Source organism: Gallinula chloropus (assembly GCF_964237585.1).
Source record: "Gallinula chloropus genome assembly, chromosome: 5".
Taxonomy (NCBI): domain Eukaryota; kingdom Metazoa; phylum Chordata; class Aves; order Gruiformes; family Rallidae; genus Gallinula; species Gallinula chloropus.
In genome coordinates, this window is record NC_140090.1 from 29173519 (window position 1) to 29193200 (window position 19682).

At 46.7% G+C, this 19682-nt stretch overlaps 1 protein-coding gene across 1 annotated transcript in view; it reads left to right on the forward strand.

The window, feature by feature from the left end:
- The window catches only part of PLCL1 (phospholipase C like 1 (inactive)), a gene marked incomplete at both ends in the record, with an annotated part of 195062 nt that extends 177414 nt beyond the window's left edge, over window positions 1–17648 (forward strand). The window contains one exon of the mRNA XM_084264982.1: window positions 17466–17648. Within this exon, the coding sequence (XP_084121108.1) occupies window positions 17466–17648 (183 nt within the window). The remainder of the gene's footprint in view (window positions 1–17465) is intronic.
- Between the last annotated feature and the right edge of the window lie 2034 nt (window positions 17649–19682).

Sequence of the window (19682 nt, forward strand, 5' to 3'; positions counted from 1 at the left end):
AATCCACAATTTTATGATGTAGTTGTGATCAGTGTTCGCTCTGGTGTAAGTGGCTTCATGCAGCGAAACTGTGCACAAATAGCACTTCTGGAGGATTGTGTCCACAGCCAGCCCATTTCTTCCTCACAGTCATTTGTGACAATCAGCCTTCAGTTGCTTGGGAGACCTGCAGCACCCAGACCTCTCATTTGGGTAGCACAGCCCCAAATGTGCACTTCGAGGCTACTTGGAGAGATGAAAGCTGGATGACAGATGTACATGCAGATAGCCGTATGCTTTTCTGGCTTCACCTAAACTGAGCTGAATTCAGCATCCCCACAAAGGATTGGTTTTCTTAAGGAAGAGAAGCAACACATTGGACTGTGATCATTATTCAAAAGCACCTTATGTGCAGTGGTACCACACAGTGTTGCTGCTGATCTTCGGAAGATCTAGGTCCATTCACAGCCTTACTTTAAGGATTATTATAGTGCACCATGGGAGTGTTTTAATGGATACTCTACAGTACTCTATACCATCTTGTAAGTAGGATTTATTTGGGTCTTTTCATATCAGTCTTTTTTCCTGTAGTTAGGCAAGAACCATGGCTTTGCTCCTCAGGATGCTACAGAGTGGACAAGAGACCAGCACGGCATTATCTTGGAGACATTTTGTGCAGTGGAGCACAATGGTGACAGTATATTCTACCAGATGCCATGTAATTGCTACCAAAGGATTTGCACAATTTACACTATCTAGATCTTAAGGGAGAGAATAGGGAATTCATAAGCCCCTGCAAAGCTACTGCGTTCCATGTACCGTATATTTCTTTCCCCATAAGTGTCAGTTAGGGTTCCCCCTGCCCCTCCAAAAATTCTTCGTATCTTATGCCCCTCCTTTTCCCAGCACATGTCTCTGTGGATGTAAGCACATCGGTGCCCAATTTGTGAAACTGCCTATAGATGCTATATTTATCAGCGATTTCCAGTGATGGAAACTTCTCAAGTTACTTCAACAGTGTGTATCAGGGTAAAATGAGTAGAATCCCAGTGTCTCAGTGGCATTAGTGGCTTAGCAACAACTTCTTCTTGTGATTTGCTGTCATCTTGTGACACTGATAGTCCAGCAAGAGCAGTAGGCAGGAGTGGTTTGTGTAGCATGGGCACTTCACATGTCTTTAAATGCAAGGTTCATTGCATTGTTCTGTGCCTACTCCACTCCAGATCTCCCTGGATCAGTATGTTTTGAATGTAGTTACCCCAAAGGCTCTTTTCCTGAAGAGGTTAAATGCCTCTCCTGATCTGTTCCCTGTGTTGTGTGTATTTCCTGTGTTGATGCAGCTCACAGTGGTGCTTCCAACTTCTAAACCTCTCTAGGCTGTGTGTCCTGGCTACTTTTGAAGGATGTGCTGCCTTACTCTGAGACCAGCTGGACTGCAGCTGGGATTGGCTGAGCCAGTCAGACCTTGATTAGACGGCAAATTTTACAAACACATGAGGAAAAGCAGAGGTGCTCTAATGATTCACATGGGTACTAGATCAGGTTGGTCTCTTACACATGAAGGACAAAAAAATGCTCTGTGGATTTTAATCAGCGATTTCCAGTGATGGAAACTTCTCAAGTTACTTCAACAGTGTGTATCAGGGTAAAATGAGTGTAATCCCAGTGTCTCAGTGGCACTAGTTAATCAGCCAGAATATCCTGTTCTTCTTGGCTGTCAGCCACGCTGCTGAGTGAGCACTGCTCTGGGGAGGATGTTGTGAGCAGCCTCAAACAAGTACAGCATGGCCTCTCTGGGTACCTGCTGGCTCCCTGCAAGCTTTCGAGGCCTTCATGGTGGCTTTGACAAGGTCACTATTTTCTTGGCCAAGAAAAATGTCAAGACATTAATTGGATTTAGAGCAAATTAAATATTCACATGTGTTTAAAATATATGTGAAGGCCACCCAGGCAATCTTAAATCGTTCAGGGAGCACACGCCTTGTTCTGACTCTTCTCAGGCCTTTACCAGCTGTTTGGGTGCATATAAAATTGGGCTGGCAGGACTCATGAGAGGCTGTGTAGTTCTGCTGCCCCAGTGTGGGATCAAACTGAATATTTAGCTGCTGTGAATCTAAACACTGCATACTTGGCATAGAAAGTTCTTGGTATAAGGCTGTGGTGTTCTCCGTGGTGACACCCCAGGTCCCAGAGTCACTTGGTGCTTGAGGAAAGAGCTGATGGCTGGAGTCATCTGAGCAGAAATGTGGGTCTCTCCTGTTTTTCTTCACTTCCCTCTTCCTCCTTCAGCAGCAGGGCTGTGCTCCTGCAGGTGCTTAGCGACAAAAGCCTCTTGCAATCAGTGTGGGACTCAAGTTTGGGACAGACCAAAAATGGAGGGTCACTGGAGTTCATCCAGCATGAGTGCTGTCAGCTGTCTTCCTTTGGTGTAAACTTTTAAGTTTATTTTTCTTTGGACTGCAGTCTAAAGTTCTGCATTTTCAGATGCACCTGTTATTCCTTCATTTCCACTGGGCTGGGCTTGTATGTGTGCAGGCACACATGCACATACGTATGTAGGAGGTGAGGCAGGCCATCAAACATATGCTGAACAACAGTAACTCTGGGACAAAACAAACAGATTGGAGAAATGAAAGATGGTATGGAAAGTGTTGAGTGATACCTTGTATGTGACTAAAATAAGCCAGAGATAGATGGCAACCAACCTTGTGGTGTGCCTTTTATTTTGAGGGATGGGACAAATTGCCAGGAGTTGTGACTGGGATGCCAAGCCACTGGCTGTGTGTGCAGGGCGAGGTGCATGGCATTGCAGCGATGGTGATGGGTGACACGGCCAGGAGCTCACAGGGTTGCTGTGCCTGGTGCCCCTTGTGCCAAGGCCACCTCAGCAGTGTGGGCTTCGAGCCCAACAGAGGGTTGGCATGCTGAGGCGCTGTGTGTAGAAAACCAATTTCAGCATTGCTTCACAAATGGAGGCTTGTTGAGATATTTAAACAGCACTAGTCTGCCAAAATAGATGCCTCTCTCTCCTCATGTAGCTGGCTGCGCACTGAAGCCCCCTGCCTTGGTCCACTGTCCTGTCTCCAGTGTCCCCCAGTTGCCTCACTGTTGTCTGTGTCTTTTCTGTCTCTTCCCCACATCAGCCTCAACTCCCCCTTCCCTCTGTGTTGCCCCAAGCATATGAAATATCTGCATCGTGCTAAGGCAGTGGGAGAACCACCACAGTCTTTGTCACAGAATCACAGAATCACAGAATTATCAAGGTTGGAAAAGACCTAAAAGATCATCCAGTCCAACCATTCACCTATTACTACTAGCTCCCACTAAACCATGTCCCTCAATACAACATCCAATCTTTCCTTGAACACCCCCAGGGTCGGTGACTCCACCCACGAATCCAATTGTCCTACCCGTGAATCCAATTCTCCCCCATATTTGATCAGGACTGAACTTCTCATGACTAAAGCTGTGATGTGGTTTGCATGAGTTTATTGCTCCGTACCTGTGCGCTGGAAATTCTCTCTTCTCTACCAACCTAGCAGGGATTTTAGCACCTGGGTGTGAAGGTCAGCTTCTCTTGGGGGTGTGGGTCATCCAGTCCAAAGCCTGTGCAACTAGAAACATAATTAATAACATGCAGGTAACGATGACTTGTGAATACAAAGAGAGTTTGCTCCCCGAATGCTGCTCTGACTGGTAATGAGATTATTACCTAAGAGAAAGTTATTTGAGAAATCAGCAGATAGTTCCTTGAGGCAGCTCATCTTTTATGGAAAAGGAGCTGTTCCTGCATGTATGTGTGTGAGCAGAACCGAGATGGAAAGTGGGGTTGGAGGGAAGATGACTGAATGGAATGATGCGTTAGCTGGTTCCCCACTAAAGGAGGATGGTTTGGGTGTAAAAACTGGGTCAGTGTCATCTCCCATCTCTTGGAGGAGGAGACAGTGAAGGCAGAACTGCAAAGTGACGTAGGAACTTCAGCAACTTCTGCCAACATCCCCTTCCCTGCAAGGGTGACATTTTCATCAGAGACACGGATATCAAAGGCTGCCATACCTGGTGCTGGAGTTAATTAACACAACCTGGAAGACACAGAAGCTTGGAATCTTGTTTGTGCCAATCTGACAACATGACCTCATTCAGAGGAATTAAAAGGGCTGTAATGAAAGTATAAGTTTCAGCACGAATTCACACATTTCTTGCTTTTATCTGTCAATGGCTGTAATAACAAAGAAAGCAAGAAAACAAGCAGCTGCCTCTGTGAGGTGTTAAGATTGCATTAGAACCCAGGCCGAACTGCCAGCCCTGTCGCAGGCAGCTGGAGCAGCCGGGCAGTGTGCTGGAGGGACAGGAGCCTTTCCCGGCCTGTGGGGTGGCACTGGGCTCCAGTCCCGGCACCTGGCAGTAGCAAGGGGCTCAGGGAGAACTTCTCCTTCCTAGTTTGGCAGTGTCCCGTGGTGCTTCTCCTGGACGATTGTTCCCCTAGTGAAAGACCTCAGCGGTCTTTCCCTTGGCTGCCGAACATTCCCTGCTGATGGGGTTTCAGGGTGGCCAGTTAACCAGCGGGGTATTTCTCGTGTGTTGAGACACACAAAATGGGCGGGTTTTTTTCTAGGACTCGGAGACTGACTATGGCTTAGAAAACTCCAGATAACTCTTTATGCAGCTCAGAGGATTCCTGGTGTGTCTCTTAAATAATACATGAGCAGAGAGATTCAACTATTTATTATTGAAAAGGCATGTGGCATTTAGAAATAATTTCCGCTGTATTTTAATCTCCATTATTTAGGAAATTCACTTTACAGCCCAGAATTTGGTTTTGCTGTGCTCATCCCGTCCCTCCCCAGATTGCATGTGTTGCTGCTTCTGGCCCACCTAGAGATGACACCGATGGGGCCTGCCAGGGTGTTTTGTCATCCTTGTGCTTTAAACTGTTGAATGCCATTGTGAATCAGTGTCGTGTGTCCCGGTAAAGATGTGGCAGAGTGGTGATTGCTTTAGGGCTAACAAAATGCAGGCAGAGAAAACTCCCTTTGTTTTCCTCCAAACACAGAGCTGGTGTGTGTCAGCTCAGCGCCCTGCCTGGGTCAGGGTAACCCTGGGGATCCGGGAGGATTTTTGCCCAAAGCAGTCGTGTTCCTACACTGTTAAACTCCCCAGTTCACTGAGACTTGGGTCTTTGTGCCACCGGGGAGCCTCTCCATTCAGCAGCCTCTGTCATGTCAAGGTGTGTATCTGAAAGAAGGGCTCTGTTTCTAGCTGTGCCATGGTGGGACAGAGCAAGAGGGGATTGCTGCCTGAAGTCTCCACCCGCAGTCATCTTCTCTTAATTTGTGTCAGGCTGTTGATCATCAGGGAGAGACCTGGGTACGGATTTGTACATGGCGGGAGCATTAAGAGAGGATCGGTTGCACATTGCTTTATTCTCCAGTGCTTGCTTGCCATTAAATCTGAATGTGCTGTTCTCTGGGAGCTGTAAGCTGGAGCTAGCCTGAAATGGTGACGTTTGAATGTAAACTTTGCTGTGTGCCAAGGGGTTTAACTTCTTCTAAAAATTACCTTTGTGGTATATTTTGAGCTTGTTACAGCTACTGTCAGCAGATCACATACAATTTCCCAGTGCTTATAAGTGATGGGAAGTTGACTGCCACTTTTGTTATGTGAATTACATGCCAGGATCTACAAACCCAGCTAGCTGTGGGGGAATGGGTGTCTAATTTAAGCTAATTCCCTGGTGGTGGGGGGCAGCTCAAGAGGCCATGAAAGCTGCTGTTGCTCATCCAAACTAACTCCTGCACTGTTGCGGAGATGGTGGTTGGGTTTCCCCGGGTACTGTTGGTGGCCTCAGTCAAATTCAGCAGCATACTTTATACACGAATGATACCTGGCCCGTGGGCTTTGCTGAGGCTAGCAGGTAGCATGTATCTGTGTGCATGCCAGGCCCTGCCCCTCTCCCTCCTGAGCACAGATAGGAATCCTCTCCACAGGTCAGGGTGTGCATTATCCCATTGCTAGCCAAGGCCTTTGACTTCTGCACTTGGGTGAGTCCAGGAGTCAGGGGAGCCGAACTCTGAATCCAGCAGGCAGCAATTTGCTGTCACGGCCTTCCCTGTTTCACTGCACCAGCCTGGCTTCCATTACAGCCTCCCAACATCAAAAAGGGAAAATGCTCACCCACACCAGCTAACGAAAACCACTGTTTAGTACAGTGGCAAAATTCACTAATTTTTGTAGTCTGGAGCCACCAGGATCTGCAGGGTAGAGAGTCCTGTGTTAACATACACGATCATCAGTGACGCGGATCCCCAGGGAGGGCTCGGACAGTTTCCTGAAAGTCACAAACTGCATTGGTGGAAGTTGTAGGTGTTCACTGAGACCAGGCGTTTGCTTTGCAATTATTTTTCCTCAGCAGCCATGGTGGATCCCATAAGCCCTAAATGTGGCAGGTGTTCTCAAAAGCTTGTGTGGGAGGAGGGCATCGGAGGCCCAATTGCTGCAGGTGGAAGTCAGCTTTACTGTATGAACAGCAGATCAGGAAACTGTAATCTCATATGCTGTGTACTTGAGAGGCACAGCCATCTTTTACCTGGGCCAGAGAAAAACAAGTGCAAGGTGTTGAGCCCTGCAGGAGATGGACGACGCTTCCTTATGGCTCATTTCCCCAGGTACAGGTGGGATCTGTTTGAGGAGAAAAGCCGAGACAAAGCCAGCAATTCCGTTGCTGTGGCAGCTGCAGTTTATTTTTAGATCACAAAAAGAAAAAGATGGCATTGCTTGTGTCAGATAGACTGTGTACGTGAGAGAGCATACTAAAAAGACACATCACTCAGACTAAGGGGAGTTTCGTTCTCCAGCATCCCCTCTGTTCCTGATCAGACATGGGTCCTGTATTGGCAGGAGCAGCCTTACTGATACCCTGCAGTCACTCTGAATTGGCAGAGCAGGGCTGACAATAATTGAAGTGCTCTGCGTGTTCTCGCTCGGTGTCCCCTGGGTTCCTGCTCCGTTGCACCAGTGATGTGGCAATGCTGGTGTACCTAGCAGTGGGGAAGAGAGGAGCCACACGAAGGCACTGAAAAGCACCTGAATTTTTTTGTGCTTTCCCAAGCAGTGACAAAGGTGACGGGAGTTGCACAGCTCAGCCTGAGTAGCCTATCTCATCAGTCTGGGATGAATGGGCTGAGCCTTGAGGCTGCTGGCAGCACTGGGAGAAGGACAGTTCAGTCCAGCTCAGTGGTCTGAAGCTGGGTAGTCCAAGTTCATTCTCTCCAACCCTTACCAGTAACTGTGGAGGTAACTACTACAGCCCTCTATCAGCCTTAAAAATTGAGTGCGGTTTTGGCAAAAAGCCTCTTGTTTTCCATGGCAAGGCATTGTAACGGGTTGGAAATGGCACCTCTTCAGGTTTCCTCTTTGGCATTTTGTGGCAGTGAATGTGTAGGTGAATAGTGCAGTCCCAGTCCTGCACCACTTACTTTTGTGCTGGGCTTTCTGGGTTTGCTTTGTGTCTCTACTCCCATCACTCACAGAGGGTTCTCACACCCAGCCATGCCTGTTTCTGACTCCTCCAGATACTCTCCTCTCTTCAGCTGCTCTCTGCCCACTGGGTCTGTGTGCTGCTTACACAAATAACTGTACCTGCTCCTGTTTGTGCTTGGTTTCACACCAGCACTTGGAGGTGAGGCTGGGACTCTCGCAGCAGGGGCCTGCGGCTGCAGGAGCCTCTTTGGCTGCTGGCTGGGGGCACGTGAGCACAGGAGGTTGCTCCACTCAGCTTTTACTGAGCTCACTGCCTGTCTTATCAGCAAACCTCACTTGGACTGCAGGGAACCAGAATGACAGTGCTGGTCCCTGGGCAGGGATTGTCCCAGTATGAGGTGGATCAGAGCATTTGCTGAGGGATCTGCTAAAACCCTGTTACCTCCTAGCAGTTAGACACCATTTGGGGTTACCTTTTTTCTTTCTTCACTTAACCTTTCACGTGACTTGGCATGTTTGGTCTCAGCTTAAAGCTTTCTGCTTCAGCAGAAAGTGGTTTGTGGTCTGTGCAGCTTGTAGATGGGTTGGAACCTGACTGTCCACAGCACCTCACGTGAAGGGAGGAGAGCAGCCAAACCAGAGACCTGTCATGTCTCCCAAGTAGGAGCAGGGAGTTCAGGTGGCATCTGCAGATACCTGTGCCCCAAGCAGCTGGTGATGTTTGCCAGTTGCCACCACAGCAGGAGGGTTTGCAGACCATATAGTTGCTAAGAAATTAGTGTTTATGCCAGGCAGTTACTCAGAGACAAGGAGAACACAAGGAGCTGTGCGCAGGCGCAAGCACTGCATGAGTATGCGCTGTTACCTGTCCAGAAACTGTGCTCTGACTGGCATCATTTCATTTCATCTTAATTAGATGATTTTGGCTAGCCTTAAGCACAGCTGCAGGTAGTTATTTATATTTTTTAAGCTATTGTCCAAAGCAGTGATGTAAGGAGAGCAGTGAGTATTTGCGCTACATCTCCTGTAATACTCAAAAAAAACCCAGCTAAACAAAAGACCCAAAGCCATGCAGATGCCTGTGGTATTCAGTCACAACAGCATCAGAAAAGCCTTTTCAGCTTGTGACGAAGTTAATGGACGTTTTGCTGTCAACACTTTTGATGAAGGATGTGATTTTGATGTTAACTGTGTGGCTTGCAGCCTGGGTGGCTGTGAGTCAGCACCGAGGGCACCAGGGAGCAGGGTGGTGGGGGATGCCAGCTATTCCCAGCCAAGTGTTTTGCTCAGGGGTTGCTTTGCACAGGTGTTTTGTTCGCTGCAAAACATATCTTTTCCTGCAGCTGGTCCTTGTACTCAGAACAACTTTTCCCTTGCTGCCTCAACGTTTTTCCCCTTGTTTTTTGGGGGGGCTCTCAGGACTTTACTGGAGCTACCAGCTACTGCTGGTACATATGGGGAATTGGGTTTCATGACCAAAGGATGACGAAGAAAGAAAGGCTTGGACATACAATTTTGATTTCTGTCTCGTGGCTGGGTATCAAAAATAAGTAATGCCCCTATTTCTTCAATGATGTGGGGTTTTCTTAGTATTGATTGTGCACTCCTGGGCTCCTGGCCAACCCTTTCATTTCCAACTTATCACCAGAAAAGAAGGCAGGCTCCTAGTGTGGAAGGGTTGACAGCGAAGGCCCATACATTTGTGGCTGTGCTTGCAAACTGCTAGATGCAGTGCTTCGGAGAGACATGAGCAGCTGAACTGCTCGGCACATGGCTAACATCAAATTAATGCCATTATTTCTGAAAGCAGATTCCTGCCCCAGCACAGTTACAGACAGTCGATGTTCACAGTCATTGCTTTTGACAGCCTGATATAAGGTAATTTAATTTAAACACCCAGATGACAGAGAAGCAAGAGGCATTAAAAAAAAAAAAAAGAAAGAAAATAAAAGCCCACTCATTTTATATGTAAAATGCCTGCTTGAAGGAATAGATCAGTAGCTGTACGGGGCGATTGATTTGCAAGAGCTCATGGATTTCAGTGGAGAGTTCTGTTTAAAGATCAATAGGGATGCTACAGCACGAGTGCTTTTGCCACTTAGGCATTCAAGCAAATGCTTGACGATAATTCCTTCTCAGACTTTGGCCTAGGGCCAGTAGGGTTTGGGAGGGCACTTGGCTGTGTGTCAGAGAACAAGCTGGCCACGTATGTCCGTCGCCTTTATTTCGTTAGGCAAATCCTGTAAGAGAATTAAAAATACAGACCCTCTTTCCTAAGTTGCCATGGCTGCACAAGGCAGTGCAAGGCAAGGCCACCAGCCAGAATCAGGAGGTTTCCAATGTATTTGCCTTTTTTTTCCCTTTTTCTAATTACATGACTGTTTTTTGAGGGTCTCCTTGTAGGAGAGAGGTGTTTTGTTCATTTCCCCTTCCCAGGCTGCCCTCAAGGTTTGCGTTTGGCAGTGTCCCATGATTTTGGATTACACAAGTGGCAGTCTTACAATAAACCAGGGAGCCATGCCCAGTGTGGTGCCAAGGGGGGTGAGGGGGTGTCTCTCCATATCCAGCACAGACATTTAGATTTTTAACTGTGCCTCTCCAACAGCTGGAATAGAAGATGAAACATGCCATGGGTGGTTTTCATGGGGGGGCCACACTGGCAGAGGCAGCTGGTGTGCCACTTCCCAAATGCTCACGTCAATGCCATGTGTTCTGCTGGACTGCTTGGTGTGCAGTGAACTGCCCCTAGCCTCCTAGATGACTAACTGAGCTAATGTGGAATGCCCCTGTAGATTGTTTAATCATCCTCTCCAATGCAGACCTTTGGGGTGAGACCCAAATGGCAAACGAAATCAGTTTAAAAGTTTTGGGGTTTGTGTGGGACAGACTAATAAATAATTGGCAGATCAGTCTAGTTTGGGAGGTTAATACAAGTAGTTAAAATCAGACAGAACTGGTTTTCAGGTTATCTGGGTATTGCTCTTGGCACGCCACATTTACAGTTTCAGCATCAGGCTCCACTCCTGGGGACAGAGTACCCGTCTGCAGTCACAGAACCTTTGGGTGTGTTAACAGGGTAGTCCAGCCCATGACTGTGCTTGAGTCATCACACTGGAGCCACGAGTGAGGATAAGATTTGATGTGTATTACAAGTTAGGGTCATGCTGAATCCTACTTTACTTTCATATTTATTTATTTACTGTAATTTATTTATTAACTTTTATTAAGCTCTTCTGTGTCACTTTGCTATCTGAACATCTACTGTGGTTGCCTCAAAGAGGACGGGACTAATGCACTGGAACCTGCTGGGTGCTCAGGGCCAGCCAGGGATGGATGGGCTCAGTGGAGGGGCTGTAATCCAGATTCCTGCCTGCTTCCCCTTCAGCTGCTGAGAGCCCTTCTCCTTTTGTACACGAGCTCCTGGCCAGGTTGCTTTGGAGTTGCCATGTGAATTTTACCAACTGCCTGGAGCAATGCTGGGGTTGTTCTGATGTGCTTGCAACTGACTGCACAGGTAGAGAGACGGTGCTTTGCAAACGGTGCTTGCAGAGATGGTTACCTCTTAGTTCTTCAGCCAGCAAGTGTCCTTAAGGTCAGTGCTTGCTGGCAGGAGGCTGCTGGCTGGGAGGGATGCGCTGCTGTAGGGCTGTGGGCCTGGCAGGCTGGTGAGTGCCCTCACAGCTGCCAGTGTTGCTGGCAGGTCTGGTTTCATTTCTGAGCCTCACACAAGTACCGGGTGCGAAAGGGAATTCTTCCCTAGGTAAGGAGTAAAGTTGGGTTGGGAAATGCAGGCAGCCAAGGCCGGTTCTGCGCTCCCTGTGCTTTTCCTGGGCTCTCCTGATTATTTTTTTTTTCTGCTCTCTGAACCTGTTCAGCCCACTGTGTAGCAAGAGATGGGCAGGAAAGCCTGGAGCCAGCACGGTTCACAAAATAAATGGAGAAAGGATGAAGTAAGGAGTAATCTCTGTTAGATATGGAAGTACTTGGAGATTGTTTCTGTTAACTATTCCCCCTCCTCCTCTCTGTCATCTTCCTCATCCTTGCTGTCCTAGCTGCTGGCCATGAGGAGTTCAGCAGATCAGCCCTAGAACTTCTGACCTTGTTGCTTGGCACATCCTTTGATTCAATTTTAATGCTCATCTAAAAACTCATGTTCACCTTGTTTTAATCATGTAACCTTGTGTCAGAGCTGCACACGTCGATCTATTGCTCAATAGTTTCTCTTGCTTACAGAGAATTAACACTTCATATAATGACTGCCTTTCCCTGGGTGGCTGTTTTCTTTTTCATACATCTCAGACCTGTTGTTCTCTTTGTGATGTAATTGATTTCTTCTTGCAAATTTTTGCTAGACCCTGCTTTGTGAAATAGGAGAGAAGGTCTCTGGCTGTCAGTAACATGCTGATACACCAAAATGAGATGCTCGGTTTGACATCTGCAATTACTAGCAAGTACTGAGAAACACAATGACTCAGGCCCCAGCTAGGACTTGATCCAATTGCCCGATTTACCCAGTGGCAAAGCTGGTGCTGGCTTCACCCAGGTAGAAACAATCTCCTGCATTCGGTTCAGAATTGGGTATGTGGGAAGCTACCCCCAAAACCCAGACCTTAAATGATACACTGGTGGCATGAGGAGGGCCATGTAAGTACCATCTTTTATATTCATAGCCATTTTATTTTCCTGACAGTATGTGAATTTCCCTGTGCCAGGATTTAACATAAATAATGTTTGGCCCCTGCCTTTCCTGTGGGGTAACTCATTTTTGCAATCCCTTATTTTTCAGTGTGTGAGAAGTGATTATACGCTTTGTCTCTAATCTTTGTGTACAGTAATTTTTCATGCCAACATGTGCATTATGGTCTCTGTCACAGGGAATAAAGCAAAGCTCTTGACAACAAGACAGTAGTAAGAAAAAAGGTGGGGTTTTAAAGCCTGCATTGATACAGGAATAGTCTGTATGCTTTTGGAGCACTGTGTTCGGAAATGTGAATGTATTGTAATCAAATTCATAGCAGTTGTTCCCACATTTAACTTTGAAGGAGTCATGGAAAAATCTCTGCCTTTTTTAATAACTTTAACATAGCAGTCTAATTGTTTCATTAATCATTTTCTCCTCAGGATTACATTTCCAAAGCCATGTGTGATCTTTTAATCGTTTGCCTCCTTATTAATATTAAACACAATTAAAGTCCACTATGCCACTGTGAAAACACAGCCCCTGCAGTCAATCCCACCTCCACACAGATTATCCAAAAACCACAGCAGCTCATTGGAACTTCTGCTTTCTGAGACCCCCAGCACTGACTTTTGGTGCCATTACCTCACCCGTGTTACACCTGCTCTGTGGAGTGACACAGTGCTTGCAGTTGTTTTATTTACTCATGTCTGGCTTGTTCAACCACTGGCAGCCTCTGGATGGAGATTTTACTTGGTGATTAAATAATACTGTAAGAGCTTGTTTTTCTGAGAAAAACTTAAAAATAAGAGTAATACCATGAGGGTGATGTGGCATGGGTGGCAAGACCTCTGTTATTTATTGTTTGTTTACTCAGCCCTGGAGGAGTGGAGAGGAAAGTGCCCATCCTGTGCTGCCAGAGAAGGTGCCTGCCAGGAGATAAGCAGCCCTCTGGTGTAGCAAGCAGGAGATTGCAAAGTGGCTCCGCATTTACTCTTTCGCCTCCCTGAAATCATGTCCAGGTTTGAATGTGAGGGGTAGGACGGCCCTGTTGCTCAACATGGGATTTTCCAGAGTCCTCCTGCAGCCCCCTGACACTGGTGTGGGCCCCTGCCAGTGTGGGGGCTTTGGGCCCTGCCAGCATTGTAGCTGCAGTCCCCAGTACTACTTGGGGACTCAGAACTAGCAGTGTCAGGACACTCCTACATGTTTCCTAGAAAGCACAGGAATAGAAATAGTCATTATTTACACATGTACAAACCTGTACCCATATATTTATATTAATACAGAAATATACATGCAACATGTTTAAAAAAAAATAAATCACGGTGTCAAATACAAACTGGTGCTGCTTACCTAACCCACCTCCTTTCACTTCTCCAAGCTCAGAGTCGGCATTGTTGTTGGATATGAGTTGTTGTCTTGACTCATAAAAACTTTAGAGCTTGATTTGGCAGAAAAAAACCCAAATAGGGCACAGAATTCATCCCAGCAGTGGCCATTACCAGTGTCTATCTAGAACTGCTTACACTTCTTAAAGCCTTTCATGGGCTGTCACTGAAACTGTGCAATATTTAAAGCCATGTCAGATTATCCCTGTTTTCTAGGTAGTATTAGCCTGTCAAGGTAAAGGCTTATAATCTTACACTTGCTTGACAAGCTGCATTATTTGTACTGCGACATTAATTTGTGCTGAGGCTCCGTGCTTAGTTGAAATTAGGTGTGGGAAACCTGACATTCAATGCTCCCTAACTCTAAATAAAAATGGGCCTTGATCAGTTTTTCAAGTAGAACTCTTGATCAGTCTCTTCTGGCTTAATTCAGTGTGCTGCCAAATGCTGAGTTCAACCTTTCTCACGAGTATTTATTTTCAGGAAGGCTGATGGTATCAATAGCAGAAGGGAGATAGATGGATAGATGCTGAAGTGGACCACGATGATCCCTCTCTATCTGGAAGAGAGATGCTTTGTTTCTAAGGGCAAAGAGGGTTGTTCCGTGCGGAGCGGTGATCACAGTGACTGATGTATGAAGGTTGTTACAATGCAATCATACTTGCAAAGTTTACTCCAGCTTCCATCCAGTATTTAGTTCGTTTAGGTGTTGACACAATTTTGCTGACATTTTTCTTAAGTGGATTATGCTCACAGCCAGTTTTTCAAAGCAAACAGATGGCTTTTCAAACGGAGCATTCCCACAGATTATTTTTTTATGGTGTCTCTAGAATTATGACAGCTCTGTCAGAGGGGGCTGGCTTGTCATTAATTTTCTTGTGACAGATGATTCAAAATAATTTTTGCTCCTTCAGCTTGTTCAAATGAACCAGCTGTTTAAAAATAAAAAGTACAAGGAGACCAAGGCATAAATCAGTTGGTCTGCACATGAATGGAATCACACTATTTTGATACGTCCATTCCTGTTTTTAGATCACTGTAAAATAAGAATGTCTTCAAAATATTGGAAGTATTTTCAGGAGGAGTGTTTTTCTTCTTGGAAGCCATAGATATGTTGTGCGTTGCCTCAGATGAAACCTGTAATCTGAACTGCCTGGTTACTTAAATGTGAAATCAGAATATGCATAAGGGAGAGCTGGTGGCTCAGCACCCTCACCGGGGGTGTGAAGTCCCTCAGCTTCTGGGGACTTCAGATACAAGTTTTGTCAGAGTGGACTCGGGCTGTCATCCTCCACACAGGGGTGTATCAGATCCCAAGTAGCTTTCCTTAAATGAGTGTCTGGGAGAGTCCCTAGGCAAAGACATGGTTTGTGGGCCGCCCTGAGAAGGTTCCCATGCTTTGCCCTCACTCTGAGGAGGAGGAGGAGGTCATCAAGAAGGCAACAGAGACTCAGCTGAAGCTCTTTGTGTCAGCTTGTAGAGCTATACGTATCCATCTTGTGCTGCTGCAGGTTTGAAAACCCTCCTCCTTCTCCGTACATAGCACAGGTGATTTATTCCTGCTGCCAGAAGAGATGCCAGCCATGCCACAGCAGAGGACAAAGCTCCTAGAAGTCTTGCCCAGATACCCAAATGAAGGGGATGCCATGGTCCTTCAGGGTCCTGGGCCTTCATTGTTGTTGTTTCATCTCTCTGTTGTACTGGCTCTCCCAAGTTTTGGGGTTAGTTCTTGGTGCTGTAGGGATGTCTGTTTTGAGTTGTTTCTTGTGCTCAGGGTTGGTTTATTTTCTGTTCTTGTGCATGAAGGCATAGCTCCAGGTTAAGACTTTGAGAAGTTAAGGCTGCAAAGCATCATCACACTAATTTTGTCTGCATGTGGGTGCAGCCCTTGATGCTTTCAGTCCCGTATGCAGGATGAGAAAAGCAGCAGCCTCTCTACCTGGGTTTATTTCATCCTGAAAGCAAATTGCTCAAAACTACTACTCATTTTGGTAACGTTATCGTGTCATTGATGACACTGCTGTTGGATGGCTTTGCTTATGCTGCAGTGTGTTATCCCTGCCACCGTGGCACTGGCACAATTCTTTGTGCCAGTCGCAGACAGACAGGGAGACCAGGGTGTGCTGGGTGCTCGAGGCAGCTATGGGGCTCCTGGATTCCTGCCTATCACCTTTAACCATAAGTTCAACCTCTGTCCTGCAAGCAAGGTCACAGCTGTGTGAAATATGTGCTGCATAAATCATCATTCTTCTGTTTGTCAGGCCGTGCTCACTGGATCCCAAGCGGTGTGTCTGGTACTCCCGCAACTGTCAGGCTGCCGAGGTGCAGATCTCCTCGGAAGAGCGTCGTACCAAATAGCACCCAGCCACCCCTGCAGTCCCAGTGCTTTTCATAATCCTCACACTGAGCTGGAGTCTCAGCATCTGGGTAGCGATTTGCATCATTCAGCAGGGACAAATGTGTGTCACCAGGCGATGAGGCAATCCTGTTCTGGGGTGCAGGCTGCCATTCCTGGCTGGCAAGGAAGCACCACGTGGTGTTTACCAGTGCAGCGGGACTTTCAAGCCACCATTGTTTCTTCTTTGTGAACATTGTTTTCGGGGGCTCAGGCGGGGAAAGTCCAGTGCCAGGCGCTGGCAAAAAGGGAACTGTGCTCATCAGTGTGGGATAAATCCTTCCTCAGCACTGGGGAAAGGGAGAGCGGAGGGATGCTGCCACTGCTGCAAGGTGTCGTGCTATGACTCCTTCAACACATCTGGTTTGGTTTGAAAACTAAAGGAGGGTCGGTGATCATTCGCCACTCCAGTGTGCCCCTGGTCCTGCTGTAGTATCTGTTGTCTCCTCTAGGACCCCACACAGCATCTGTGGCTCACAGGAGGTCAGGTTAGGTTGCAGGGATGCAAATGTGACATTTCAGTTCGTGGAGGTATTCCTTCTGAATATACATATAACCAGCTGCAGCGGGTGGTGTACTTTAAGCTGTACTTTGGGTGATATTAGGAGAAGAGCAGCTCAAGTTCTTAGTGATACTGAATTTTAATAACCAGATGCACCTCCTGGCTCTTATTTATTTGTATCCTTTAGCACCAGGATCTTGTCGCTTTGTGGCACTTGAGATATCAATATTGCATAAATATTCATTTTGGTATTTCTGAACACCAACTCCCTAATACAAATTTAATGTAACACATTTTTCCTGATAGTTACAAATTGGATTGACATCCTGTTAGTCACCTTTACACACTTGGAGAAGATAGAGAAGCAGGCCTTTGCTCATGGAGACTCTCATTCCCTTTACCTGCTAGTGGGTCCCAAACAAAATGGTTTAGATGGATTCACCATAGAGCTATGGGATGTTGTGTTTCATCCAGGCACACAGCTTGGCCTGCATCTGCTAAAGGAGGGCGTAAGGCTGGGTTGCAAATCTGGTTGCAAGAGGGGTGGGTAACCAGTGTCTTGCAGCTCACAGGGGGCCTGTGGCTGGGGATGTGCATCCATTGCCATGTGGGTTCTGATACCCAGGCTCAGGGGTGGAGCAGTGGCATGGGGAGGGGGCTACCACGTGCCATTGCTGCCCTGTCCCTGGCAGGTCCTTGCTGTTGACTTCCCCTGAGAGCCCCTTAAGGCCAGGTCTAAATTATCTCCCAAGGGGTGACCTGAAAGCAAAGGGAGTCTGGTTCCTGTCCCACTGCCCCTGTCCACTGTGCAGGCTGCTGCCCCCCTCAGTGAGCTGAGTGCTGGGCTGCAGAAGAGGCTTTGGTCCCTTGCCTGGGTGGCTGGTGTTCCCAGCCAGCAGAGGGAAATTTGAGACAGGACCCGGTTCCTGTTCTGCAGCACCAAACAGTATGGCAGAGACACGAGAGCAGTGTTACCCCTTTTGGTCCTGAGTGATGTGTTTGATCCCTGACTCTCCTGCATGTCTGTCTGTACATCCCCAGGGTCAAGGAGATCTCCTGAAGAACGCCAAGAACGAAGCTCTGGAGAACATGAAGCAGATCCAGCTGGCGTGCCTGTCATGTGGACTGAGCAAAACTGGAAGTGGGCACACGGATGCCAAGTCCAAGCGGTGCCTGGAGGCGATACAGGAGAAGGATACCGGAGATGAGAATGGGAGGCTGTGAGGGGGGCAGCGCTGTCACAGTTGTCACAGATTTCAATAACTCTAAACTATTTTTTTAAAGCGTTTAAAAATTCACACAGGAATGCCCTCTACAGGGTGCCGATAGTATTAAAACCCTCGCAGTGTCAGTATTTTAATGCAGTTAATTTATCTGAGTTACACTCTGGTAGTGAGATTTCCAAGGAGGCCGAGCTGACTGTACACGAGTGCGTGTGCGCGCGCACGTGCAGATCCTGTGGATGCCCTTCCCTGCCTTACGTTAGCCATTTGCTAATTCATTCCTTTGTCATCTTTGAATAGGCCTGTTCATTCTGAAGATCAAAACAAACAGTACTTGTATCAGTTCTGTGCTTTATTTTACTCTCCAGCTTTCATCATTTAACTTAGAGGCTATGTCACTGTTACGCTGTTTAAACAAACGAAATACAAGGACAAATGTCACCGACAGCTGCTTTTGTGAGGGAGAAAAACCAGTGGTTTGCTGCAGATCCTGAATGTGATTTTTGATGAACAATTCAAACCAAGTAAATGAGACGTGAAACAGTCAGAGTTGCTGGATAGAATGTGATTAGGTTTGAGGTGTATATTTAATTGAATTTTAGCAAACTGCTCTTCAGGGTGCACCCAGATAGCACGTACTAACATAACAACTAGCTGATTGATTTCATTCCAGTAGATCATTGCTACCTTGTAGGTCTGCAGGACAGCTGCAGTCTTTGCTGATAGGTATTAACTCGTGTAGTAATGAACATAGTCAGCCCCGTAGTTATGAGGAGAACTGTGAGTGTCCTGTGGTGATCATGAGCTGTGAAGGTTCTGAAACACCCAGTGGTGCCAGTATTGGAAAGAAGGTTTTACAGATTTCACAAACTGAGCTTTACTGCAAGAGGTCAGATCTTGCTTGCTGCCTTCTGCTTAGGTGTCAGAGTCAGTTGGATGAAGCAAACAGGATCTGGCCCTACGTTGTCGTGGTTGAGAATCATATTGTGCTGGAAATTTGAAGCGAGGGTGCAGAACTGCTACAGATGTGCCGTAGAGAAAGAGCTTGGGATGAAAACAGGGTACCAGCATTTTTGTGGAGCAGTTACAAATATCCTGACGCATGCCATATGCTTAGGGTAGTTCTGACAGTTGGATGCCTCTGTGCCATTGTAGAAAGGAGACGGAGAATGTCCTGGAGCAATGCATCCTCCTCCCTCCCAGTGTCCAGCTCATGTATGCTCACAACATTCATTTCAATCGTTTAAGTACTGTGCTTGAGTGTAGTATTTGTGTTAACCTTTAACAGGACTAAGTGTTTTATGGTTATAAAAAAAGACTATATTTATTTAAAGCATTGCTTTTATTTTGAAAAGCTACTTTTTAAATTAATTTGATTAACAAATATGCTAATTTTCTGAACTTAACAAAAAGTAATTGCTCAAAGTTTGACCATTGGAGAATCTTATATAGCTATTGTGTTAAGTTATTTTTGACTTCTTAATAACACTACTATGTTCATGTTGCACATTACTGAGAGAGTAAAGCTATGAAACAACTTTGACCCATGTTTTCAAAGTGATTTAACACTGAAGGTAACCAGTGAGACTTGGTTAAAGGTGGGCTAGAGTGGGTAGGGTGCTGGAGGGTTGGTCCTGCTCTGATAGGAGCTGGGTTACTGCAGCTCAGATGCCTTAAATAATATTTCAGTAAAACCTGTGGTACTTGTTCAGATCCAGAACCTTTGGTCAAGTGTTGCAGAGGGGGATCCACCTCAAAGGTGTTTCTGCAGATTTCTCAAGCAGAAATGGGGCAAGTGGCTCAGAGAGGCTCTGGGAGCACCTTCCCCAGGGTGTGAAGCTGAACCATGACCTCCACCTGAGTGTTACGTGCCAGGACCCACAAGAGAAAGGTGGATGCAGAGGTTTCACTTGGATTTTTCTTCTTACTTGCACGAAGGAATCCAGCCATGAAGCACAGGAAGAGGCTGAAGTAGCCAGCTGTTCACACACCTGCATAGTCTTAAATCAGCAGGAATAGTTTTTACCGAATTTCA